General features: G+C 41.8%; 1 protein-coding gene across 2 annotated transcripts in view; it reads right to left on the reverse strand.

Moving 5' to 3' along the window:
• The window catches only part of GALNT1 (polypeptide N-acetylgalactosaminyltransferase 1), a 670,235-nt gene that overhangs the window by 83,611 nt on the left and 574,064 nt on the right, over positions 1 to 12,560 (reverse strand). For both annotated transcript variants that reach the window (XM_075826839.1, XM_075826838.1), the window contains one exon: positions 973 to 1,147. In XM_075826839.1, the coding sequence (XP_075682954.1) occupies positions 973 to 1,147 (175 nt within the window). The remainder of the gene's footprint in view (positions 1 to 972; positions 1,148 to 12,560) is intronic.

Genomic DNA, 12,560 nt, shown 5'->3' on the forward strand with positions numbered 1-12,560 from the left:
CTGTGTGAAGTAGCTTCATGCTGATAGGACAGTATCAGGAGAACCGCTGCGGTTACCTCCAAGTTGTCTAATAAAGACTCATTTACATATTTAGGAAAAAAGCTCATAACTTTTTTTTAAAAAATAAACATTTTGGGACACCATTTTCACTAGCATTATCAGTGTGACAGTCTATTAGATTAGCTAGGAAATAGGGCATTACTAAACTAATGACAGAGCCTCTTTAAAGAGGCTCTGTCACCACATTATAAGTGCCCTATCTCCTACATAATGTGATCGGCGCTGTAATGTAGTTAACAGGTGTTTTTATTTTGAAAAACCATCAATTTTGGGCAATTTATGCATGTATGACGCTGACCAATCAGCGTCATACTCTTCTCTCCATTCATTTTTAGCAGTACTCGCAGCACAGCATGATCTCGCGAGATCATGCTGTGTAGTCACATACTCCCATATTAAGTTTACCGGAGTGTCTTGGGAGTGAATAGAAATCACCTCCAGCCAGGACGCGATGTCTATTCATCACTCCCGACACTTCGGTAAAGTTTCTGTGGGACTTACTCACACAGCACAGCGTGATCTGTGCTGTCATTCACATTATGTAGGAGATCGGGTACTTATAATGTGGTGACAGAGCCTCTTTAAGTTGATTCCTGGATATGTTGCAAGTAGCAGACATATCTTTTCAGCAATGTACTACCTGAAAGTGATTTATTTCTAAGTTCCATGTGGAGGTTGGCTACACAGATTTCTCAGAAGTTTACTCCTAGCCATTTAGAGGAACTATGATTTCTATAATGTATAGTTGTTATGGAGAAGGACCGGTAAGCAATATACAGGCCGCATCGTCTGATATCTCCTTAGCTAATAGCACTTCGTAGCGAATGATCATTTGGCAGACCATCTTCTCAAAGTAGTTTCCTTTTCAATTACACACAGCTTTTAACCTAATAAACATTGCCACTCACTTACCCTTCCAGCCGGACGTCAGGTAAAGATCTGTTGAGTGCAATCATCTCGCTGGCCATTAAATTGAACTGATTGATTTTAAACATTTCCTTCATCTTCTCTTGATCTTCTTTAGGAAGGACAACAGGTTTCCCCATTTCTCCAGGGCCCTCATGTAACTTCTGAATGACACCAGGAACTAGTAGAAAAACAAGAGGAAATCATTGAAAGAACGATACCAGCATAACTGAATAAGCAACCATAGGTGGAAATTCCTAACGTCCGACAAAACCCGACTAAAGTCAAAATCGGTTCCATCGAGCGCCGATGTATTTTTGTTGTTCTGCTTTTCTAAAGGAGCAGAGCAACAGAAACACAGACGGGGACGTAAACAGCCCCTGATGTGCTCATCACTTTTTTTTGCCAACATGTAACGTATACATCAGGAAAAAGCTCCCAATGTGTATATATGTTAAATGAAGGCTGTGACTGATGCCTATTAGCGGCAGCTCTTACCCATAGGTTATAATGGTATCTATTTACCGGATACGACATTAACTCTCATGACCCTGTTCATGACATTCATTAAGCGGATATAATCGGAGCCTATGGGTGACGCATGCCCCCGTAATAAGTGGACACGGCAAAACCGTTGGGTCGGGCTTACTTGGTGCGCCAAGTTCTTTTATGCAGCTTTTGAAAATTTGTTTGTGAGTACAATAAACCTTGTGTTTTTTGCAAAATACTGGTGTTGCTACTCTGTTGTCTCCTTCTTAGTAGGCTTATGGTTATGTCAAATTGAGCCGGAGAAATCTGTAGAACTACTGAGCCCAGCATTTCACTGACATCTGCTACACCGGTAATACGGCATCTTTACTTTTCCTCAAGAAGATCAGGAGAAGGACACCATCAGGACTATTGGACTGACTTTGTGGATTCATTAGGTCGTTTTGAGCTTCTGAGTATTTATTTTAGCTTAGCCAGGGGATCCGACATTGCTACATCATGGGAAGACAGGGCGGCATCGGATACCCATCGGTCCCATGTTAAAATACCATATACCGCACGGTATAATTTTTCTTGCATGATGTGGCGGGATGGAAAAGTGTAGTCTACTACACTATTCAATCCTTTAAAAAATAAAATGAGAAATAAGGACAAGTATACACTTGCCTGGTCTCCGTCGGGATAATGGAGGCCAATGGATACATTTAGCGTGTACGTCGGGAGCTTTCCAAATGTACATACTAAAAACATAGGGCATAAACATGGATTTGCACAAGGCCTAATAAGCATTTATACTAAAGATTATTATTTACATAGCACAGTGTGGGACAGACAAGTGAACCCTTGTGGGGAGTTCACAGTGTTTTTTGACACGTTTTTTGACACGGAACCCGCGCCGCATAACGCGCCAAAAAAGCCTCCCATTAATTTGAATGGGAGGTGGAGAAAGCGTATTTCGCTGCGTTTTATGCCCGCGGCACTCAATGGCCGCGGGCGAGAAACACATCGAAAATCGGCGTGCAGGCTGAGGAAAATCTGCCTATAAATTCCAAATTCCTCCTGCAAAAAACTGTGTGAACTAATTCTTAAAAAGGCTCTGTCACCACATTATAAGTGCCCTATCTCCTACATAAGGAGATCGGCGCTGTAATGTAGGTGACAGTAATGCTTTTTATTTAAAAAAAACGATCTATTTTCACAACGTTAGGAGCGATTTTGGTTTATGCTAATGAGCTTTTTAATGCCCAAGTGGGCGTACTTTAACTTTCGACCAAGTGGGCGTTGTATAGAGGAGTGCATGACGCTGACCAATCAGCATCATGCACTCCTCTCCGTTCATTTACACTGTACTAGCGATATAGATATATCGCTATGTGCAGCCTCATACACAAACCCTAACATTACTACAGTGTCCTGATAATGAATACACATGACCATCCAGCCTGGACGTCATGTGTACTCAGAATCCTGACACTTCTGAATCTTTTTGTGAGATTATGAGAGTCGACGCAAAAATAAAATAAAAAGTTATAGTTCTTTGAATGCGACGATGGAAAAACGTAAAAAATGCCTTGGTAATTAAGGTTTAAAATAAGCTGGTCATTAAGGGGGTTAAGGATAGATTTTGTCCCCCATGGAGTAAACAAGGTGTAGGCGTCAAAGTTCCCATTGAATGACAGAAAGCAGACATTTTAAAAACCGTGATAAATTGATACAGAAAGGAAATTAGAATATTTTTTAACTTTTCATTATACCAAAAAATTAAATTTGCGGATAATTGAATGCCCCTTATTAATGCTCTACTCTTCCATATTAGGGACTGTAGGATCAGCATCAAATGAATGTAAAATAAATCAATAGAATATATGCATAAAATATATTACGCAATAACGAGCTCACTACCTCAATAGCCTAAAAAAAAAAAAAAGTGTACACAAAGTAAGGATATATGGATCAGCTCACCAGGGAGAGGGTTACATACATTGGTGCATGGACTTTGAGGAGACTTTCAGTAGTAACACTAGTAACAGAGGGTATAGTCCAGCATCGAGATATCTCAGAGACCCCATTATGCCACTGTATAGGCTACATACGGCGCCAAATTAGAGATTTAAAATCCATCACAATAAGGGTCATCAGGGTCAGTAAAGCACAAAACACGTAAATTGATGTAAAGAGGATATTAGAGTGATGGACCCGTCCATTTCTGAAACTTGTACAGCGATACAGATTTCTTAGTAGGTTTAAGAAAGACGTTACAGGCTTGTGTCACGTGTCTACGAGTATTTCCCCATGTAGACCTCTAATGTATGCCACTGTATAGGCCGTGGCCTACCTCAAAGTGAATTTTTTTTGGTATGCCTCTGTAAAGAAAAATGCAGCAGACTTTGCTTTCCTGTACAGGTATAAAACGGTATGCCAAAGCATATCAGCCGGAGAGATTACCATCGGGTAAATTGGGTCCTACGGATATGTTCAACATAGGCGCCAGGAGTTTTCACAAATGTAGAAGAGAAACCGGATGTAAACAGAGCCTTAAACCAACACCCCCTTTCAAGGCATGTACAAGCCTACCCACCCCCCCCGCCACTATGTTTTGCAGCCAGCCTTCAACCAGTGAAACCATATTGTGTAGATCAAATATATTCTGTATTTATCATATCGATGCATTTTAGTAAGGCCCCATGCAGACGGCCGTGCCCGTAATCACGACCCGCGATTGCGGGCACGGCCAACCGATGACGGCCGCCCGCATTTTCGGGCCGTGCTCCCATACAAAGTATGGGAGCATGGCCCATAAAATGCAAAAGAACGGACGTATTCCATAATTTTCTGAACATTTCTATGGCACGGACACCCATCCGTAGCGATACGGAAAGGTGTCCGCGGCCAATAGAACTGAATGGCCCGTAATTGCAGACCGTATTATGGTCCACCATTACAAAGACATTTTACGATAGTGTGCATGGGGCCTAACAGCCAGGATATGGTTTAGATGAAAGGTAGAGGTGTACCCTTCAATTCCAGTCATTTCTCTCCTGTTATTGACTAACCAATTGTGCACAGAATCAACCAGGAAAGTATCAGATCAAACCCCCACTTTTCAATTATGGTGTGGAAGTTTATTAGGTACAATCTGAGGAGAAGAAAATGAGATGAGACGCAAGACTAGAAGGTGAATGAATAAGACTTGCCTTTAGTTCTGCTAGGAAATATGAAAACCCATATGTTATTAGATCACATCATGTAAAATATAGTGAAGGTTTGTATTATACTCCTGGACATACAATTTTCAGAAGTGCAAAATACAAACCAAGCGGTCAAAAAGAAATAATGTTATGTTAACCAACAGGGCACTAAAAAGTGGGATGACAGGAACAACTGTTTTCATGAAATATTCAGTCAGATTTAGCTTACATGACACTTACTACCTCCTCACAAAGTTATTATGCCGTCATTATTTACTAATGTCACTTATCAATTACAAATAGCGTCAGGCAAGCGCAAAACGGGAATATTTAGGACTCCTAAAATATGGCCTTAAGTTCTTACCCCACCACAGCTCAAATGATCGAAACCTTTGACCTGTGGCCGGGACAGGACTTGCGGCCATAAGACAAGCACAAAAATGTGCCCATATAACGCTCAATTAAAACCAACCTTAAACATGATTATTGGTATTGTAGAACCGCACTTCCTATGGCAACTTTATTGCCTACCAAAAAATGTAATTTAGGCGCAATTACATTTTTAGATAAAATTACCATATACTTTGGTTAACTGCAAAATATACCAACGTATCTTGGTTCCTGCAGCTTGAAATGGTAACCAAATTTTATGCAAATGGTGAACTATTTATAAAGAATATATTTATATATTATATATATTTGTATATTCTAGAGAGTGCACTTCACTATTCTGTAGAGAAATAAAAAATGAAAATTTTTTTGCTTTGTAGGACAGATTATGATATTGACCAAACGAAAAGTGGGTACATTGTCGCAGGACAATAAATGTAAAGTTTTCCAGCATAGTGGCCCATCCACATAAAGCAGAAAAATTCAGCAAGCAAACATGAGCATGTTGCAGGTTTTAAAATTCAACGCATCATTATGTTGCGGGAAAGCAGCGGATTTTCACAGCGGATTTCACTGCTTCAATGTCCAGTGTGAAATCTGCAGCAAAATCTGCAACTGATGAGGATGATTGAGAATGCATACATTTCTAGCTGGAAGTGTGAAGGACAAAGCTGCTTCATCGAGTGTCAGGATACAGAGAAGTAAGGCTAGCGTCATACAGACTATCATTCACTATAAAAAAAAATTGCTGCCCATAGAAATGCATTGAGGTGCTTAAAATTCTCCTCAAAATCCAATTTCTTTTAATAATCGCTACATACTTGGATTTCTGAGTGATTTTGACAAGTAGTAGCCACTTTTTTTCCACCATAAAGGAATATGGGAAGGGAGTGGATCGTTTCTTACCGAATGGAAGGGGAACCACGGAATATACCACATACATCCAGGAGCGCCTCGAGAAGGAGTGCATTTTTCTACATAATCCATTGGACATAGAGGAATATGAAAATAGTTTGGAAACCTCTTAAAAATCTCTCATTGAAGGGATTTTCCCAGAATCATAGATCATTTTCTGTTCGCTGGGGGCCCCCACTGCTGGGATCCATACCAATTGTGAGAACGGAGGCCCTGAGCCCTCAGAACCTCCTCACTTCACCCCTTGTATTGAGGAGCAGCTTGAATGAAGCAGCAGTTGAGCATGTGCGCTGCCGCATCTTTCAATGTCTATGAGAATGTCAGAAACAGCCAAGCACTGTACTTGGCTGCTTCCGTCACTTAGACTTTGAATGGAGTTCCGGCGCACATGCTCGATCGCCGCTCCATTTCATGTTCTCCTCACTGCGGTCGAGCAGTAGGGATTATCTAGAGCAGAGGTCAGCAACCTTTGGCACTCCCGCTGTTGTAAAACGACAATTCCCAGCATTTCCGGACAGATTTTGGATGGAATAATAAAGTCTTTAGTTGTCAGGGCATGCTGGGAGCTGTAGTTCCACAACAGCTGGAGTGCCAAAGGTTGATGACCCCTGATCTAGAGGTTCGGGATCCCCGTTCCCATGATCGGTAGGGGTTCCATCGATGGGGCCCCCAGAGATTGGAAAATGATCACCTACCCTGTGGATAGGTAATAATTTATGATTCTGGGAAAGCGTCTATTGAAAAAAAGTCTTACGATATTAAGTCTGTGTGTAGCCCTAGGCGAATTCCAAGCTTAGAAATAGCGGATTTGCTGTGTGGATTCTGCAGTAAAGTACAGTATAATACATGTGGACGGGGTACACAAAACCTCATCCACATGTGTTCAAAATTAGAGCAGAATATAAAATCCACAGCATCTCAATTATGTCACAGATTGTCACCACTAAGGTTACCCGGTCAATCTTTTTTGCTGCGGAATTGCATCTAAATGTGCGACAGATTTCTTCCACTGTGTGTGAGCTCAAGGCGTTGGGGTGTGTTCAAAAAGTGTGGTCAAATCTCAATTTATTGCTGCAATTTCACCGTAATCGCAGTAATAAACCACAATTTCACAGTTTTTTTTGTTTTGTTTTTTTAACCCTTTCAAGACGGAGCTCATTTTGGCCTTCAGTACCAGCCCCATTTTTTCAAATCTGACATGTGTCAATTTATGTGGCAATAACTCTGGAATGCTTTTGCCTATCCAAGCGATTCTGAGTTTGTTTTCTCGTGACATATTGTACTTTATGTTACTGGAAAATTTGGTCAATAAATTCATTGCTTATTTTTGAAAAACACCAAAATTTAGAGAAAATTTGCAAAAATTATGATTTTTCTAATTTTAAATGTATCTGCTTGTAAAACAGATAGTAATACCACACAAAATACTTCCTATTTCACATTTCCCATATGTCTACTTTATATTTGCATCGTTTTTTGAACATTATTTAATTTTTCTAGGACGTTACAAGGCTTAGTACTTTAGCAGCAATTTCTCACATTTTCAAGAAAATTTAAAAATGCGATTTTCAGTTCAGTTCTAAAGCGGCTTTGAGGGCCTTATGTACTAGATAGACCCCATAAATCACCCCATATTAAAAACTGCACCCCTCAAAGTATTCAGAAAGTTTCTTAACCCTTTAGGCGTTTCACAGGAATTAAAAATATAGAATAAAAAGTGATCAAAAAGTCGCATGCACCCTAAAATAGTACCAATAAAAACTACAACCTGTCCCGCAAAAAATAAGCCCTTACACAGCTTTTTTGACTGAAAAATAAAAAAAGTTATGGCTCTCAGAATATGGTGACACAAAAAATAAATAATTTTATCGAAAAGTGATTTTATTGAGCAAACGCCACAAAACATAAAAAAAACGATATACTAGTTGCAAAAGTATTTGTAATTGTTTAATATGTTCGGAATTCTGCCATGAGTTCGTTGCGGTTAAACGCATTAAAAAAAAACAAAAAAAACACTACAAACGCAATAAAAAAAATAAATAAAAAAAACACCATAAGGGTACCACACACACAGCGGATTAGTTGTGGATTCTCCACACTAAGGCTTTATTCAGACGAACGGGAAAAACGTCCGTGCAACGCGCGTGATTTGCACGCGCGTTGCACGGACCTATATTAGTCTATGGGGCCGTGCGGACATGTGCGTGATTTTTACTCAGCGTGAGTCCGCTGAAAAAAAGTCACATGACCGTTCTTTCGGCGTTTTGCGCGCATCACGCACCCATTGAAGTCAATGGGTGCGTGAAAACCACGCATGCCGCACGGAAGCACTTCCGTGCGAACTGCGTGATTCGCGCAAGAGCTGTCAAAAGGATGAATGAAAACAGAAAAGCACCACGTCTTTTCTGTTTACAAAAATCCAAATGGAGTGTCTTTGAGATGAGCGAACCCGGACAACCGAACCGAACTTCACCGGGTTCGGCCGAACTCATTTTGACCGAACCCGGCAAAAAAATTTCCAGTACGCGACGTCTGGAGATAGTCACTGTCCAGGGTGCTGAAAGAGTTAAACTGTTTCAGCACCCTGGACAGTGACTTCCGATCCCAATATACATGAACGTGTAAAAAAAAAAAAAAAAAAAAAAGAAGGAGGTTCTGACTTACCCATAACTCCCGGCTTCTTCCTCCAGTCTGACCTCCAGAGATGACAATTCAGTAGAAGTGACAGCTCCAGCCAATCACAGGCCAAGCACAGGCTGCAGCGGTCACATGGACTGCCGCATCATCCAGGTAGGTGGGGCCAGATGTCAAGAGAGGCGCGTCACCAAGGCAACGGCCGGGAGGGAAGTTCTCGGTAAGTCCGAACTTTTTTTTTTTTTTTTTTAAAGAGGCTCTGTCACCAGATTTTGCAACCCCTATCTGCTATTGCAGCAGATCGGCGCTGCAATGTAGATTACAGTAACGTTTTTATTTTTAAAAAACGAGCATTTTTGGCCAAGTTATGACCATTTTTGTCATTATGCAAATGAGGCTTGCAAAAGTCCAAGTGGGTGTGTTTAAAAGTAAAAGTCCAAGTGGGCGTGTATTATGTGCGTACATCGGGGCGTTTTTAATACTTTTACTAGCTGGGCGTTCTGATGAGAAGTATCATCCACTTCTCTTCAGAACGCCCAGCTTCTGCCAGATCACGCTGTGACGTCACTCACAGGTCCTGCATCGTGTCAGACGAGCGAGGACACATCGGCACCAGAGGCTTCAGTTGATTCTGCAGCAGCATCGGCGTTAGCAGGTAAGTCGATGTAGCTACTTACCTGCAAACGCTGATGCTGCTGCAGAATCAACTGTAGCCTCTGGTGCCGATGCGTATGCAAAAACGCCACGTTCGTGTGAATCCAGCCTAAATCAGTATGCGTTACATGCTGAGTTCTCCCTGCCTACATTGAATAGGGTGCGGCCTGCCGTGAACATCCCTAACAGAATGAGAATGCTGCAGATTTGAAAATCCGCAGCATGTTCTGATTTTCCAGCAGAAAATGTCCAGCAGCATGTGAAGGGGATTTGTTAAAATCTCAACCACATGCCTTAAACTGAATCTGCTGCAGATTTTCCACACGAAAATCCGCTCGGAAAATCTGCAGCACTACTGCCTTGTGTGCATGGGGCCCTATAAGTGAAAACTATATGCGTGTTTCAAATACTTTTTTTTATACGGTTTTGATGCGGTTAAACGAACCACAACCGCAAGTTATCTTAAGAATCCTTTTTTTTTTTTTTATTACCCGTGTGTTTTTATAAAGCTTCTCAGCTGTAAGCCTATGACCATTAAATTGAAAACCAGATTGCAGATGAAACGCTTTTTAAAAACGTGCAGGTATTAAAAAAAAACAAAAAACATCGCTGCAAACACCACACACACAGCTGATAGCAACAACGTAGGTATTCAAGTTCTTTCAACCAAGATATTGGCGGGAATTTATCCACCTTTCCACGCCAATTTTAAGGCAAGGGGGCATGGCTTCCCAAAAGGGGCGGTGCCACGGTGGTCCAACAATTATAATTTCTGCCAGAAAATCGTCCTAGCTGGAGTAGATTTCACTCTGTGGGGCGTAAGGCATAAGGATATGTTCACACGCTAAACGGCTAAATACGGAGCTGTTTCAAGGGAAAACAGCCTCTGATTTCCAGCCGTTTTTTAAGCATAAAGCGTTTTTTATGGCTGTTTTTCTATTGACCCAATGAAAAACAGCTCCAAAAACCGCACAAGAAGTGACATGCACTTCTTTTTACGGGGCGTTTTCCCATTGAAATCAATTGGCAGATGTTTGGAGGCATTCAGCCTCCATATTTTCAGCCGTTTTTCAGGGCGGTTACGGCCCAAAATACGGCGTGTGACCAGACTCCGTATGCTGAGGGACCCTGAGGGACCTGGAGAGGAGAAGAGGAGCAGAGAAATGGATATTTTGTTTTTTTAAAAAGGAGAAAGAAAAAAAGGCAGCAAAAAAGCCACAAGTGTGTTCACCCAATCTTCATTCTGGGATCTGTAATTCCTCAATGGAGTGCAATTGGAAGGGGGGCTTGCAGGCAGGCAAGAAACTCAATATTCAGAAGAAAGAAGATTCCTCAGCACATCCGTAGAATATATAGTATAAAAGAGCGCTTTATTAGGTCATCTTAAAAAAATCCATAGAAGACACAGGTAAGGCGTGTTCTTCGGAGGTTGTTTTTCCATGGCCGATGTGAAGGGGGGGGTGTACGGTTCACGGCCGGTGGAAAGATGCGACATTACAATAAATGGGTTGCCTCTTACTACTAGCGTCTTTCTATTAGGACTGGCCTTATAAAACACCATTCTTAATAAATTCCTCCCATTGAGTCCACGTTAAATTACCAGTCCTGTGTTCAGCCTGGTAAACAAGTAAATGGTAGGATTTGTGCTGGCATTTATCTGCTCTTACGCACTGTGGGTTTCGGAATTATACAGGATAAATTATTAAGACCTTTTCATTGCCTGGGGAAAGAAAGGATTTGTTTCAGAGTGATCGCTCTTTCACTTTCTACGGTGAACATTTAGAATTGTGTAGGTTTGAATAAAAAGGCTGTATAGGTTACTGGTTTAATTTGTACACACCTAAATCTATAGATTCAACCAGATGATCTGGACCTTTCAAATATAATTTTATAACTGAAGGATCAACATAAGGCAGGGTTCACATTGTGCGTTATTGTAGCATTTTAAGATACTGCCAACAGAAATGCATCTGAAGAGTGATTGCGTTTCTGTACGGGTATGTTCACAGAGGGCGGATACATTGTGTAGAAGCACACAGAGTATCCGCCCTTGTTGCCGCGGAACATTCCAGCCGAAAAACCACACCATTTGGTGTGGTGCAGTTTTTGGGCCGGAATGTCCGCTGTGGAAAATAAAAGGTAAAAAAAAAAAAAGTTTCATACTTACCCATAGCGACGCATCCCCTGTCATCCTGCAGCCCGGCTCCTGGGATGACATTTCATCCCATGTGATCGTTGCAGCAGTCACATGGGATGAAACGTCATCCCAGAAGGCCTGCCTGGACGAAGAAGCATAGAATTCTGGGTAAGCATAAGTTTAGTTTTTTTCTGAGTTGCAATTTTGTGGCGGAATCACAGCTTTTCCGCCACAAAAATCGCATCATCTGCTATTTGTTGCAGGTTTTACCTCCCCATTGAAATCAGAAAAACCTGCAACAAAAATGCAGTGATTACTCAAATACAATTCACATATTGCGATTTAAAAGACCTCACCGCAGGTCAATTTGAGCGTTTTTCCCACGTATTTACTCAGTGTAGATGAGAATTGGTCATATCTCATCCCCTCTGCTGCTACTGTATTATGCTGCGGATTCCGCAGTATTTACGCTACATGTGAATTCCCAGTTACTCCCACACTTCTGCAAAGCATTTTTAGCTGTAATCGCATAACATTCAAAACCAAATTACAGCTGAAATGTTTAAAGAGAACCTTTCAATCCCCATACATGTGCAGCATGTAATGGGGAGGGCTGAACAAACCCTGGAGCACTTTAAATAACGGAGGAGGTTAGAAAAAAAATGTAGACATCTGTGCCGTTATATTTGGCGCCCGATATTTAAATAACCCCCTGAACTGCCAATGGGGCGTGTAATGGCAAGGGGGCGTGTTACTATAGCTATGACACTGCCCAATCAGATACGGACAGTGTTACACCAAGACCTGGAGAGAGGAGAGCGTGTGCACGCGCGCATGCTCTCACTCTACAGCTGTCAAGATCAGTCTTCTGCTGAACTGGCAAGGGGGGGGGGGGGGGATTGTCACTGCTGCAGACATTGCAAGAGCTGGAGAGAGGAGAGTGCGCACGCTCTCACGCCTCAGCTCTCGGCAGACAAGTACAAGACTGATCTCTCACAAGAGATCACAGTCTTGTCCTTGTCTGCCGAGAGCTGAGGCGTGAGAGCATGCGCACTCTCCTCAGCTCTTGCAATGTCCGCAGCAGTGACACGCCCCCTTGCCAGTTCGGCAGACAAGTACAAGACTGTGTGATCTCTCGCGAGAGCTCAGTCTTGTCCTTGTCTTCCGACAGCTGAAGAGTGAGCGTG

Source organism: Rhinoderma darwinii, chromosome 5 (assembly GCF_050947455.1).
Source record: "Rhinoderma darwinii isolate aRhiDar2 chromosome 5, aRhiDar2.hap1, whole genome shotgun sequence".
In the NCBI taxonomy this organism is placed as follows: domain Eukaryota; kingdom Metazoa; phylum Chordata; class Amphibia; order Anura; family Rhinodermatidae; genus Rhinoderma; species Rhinoderma darwinii.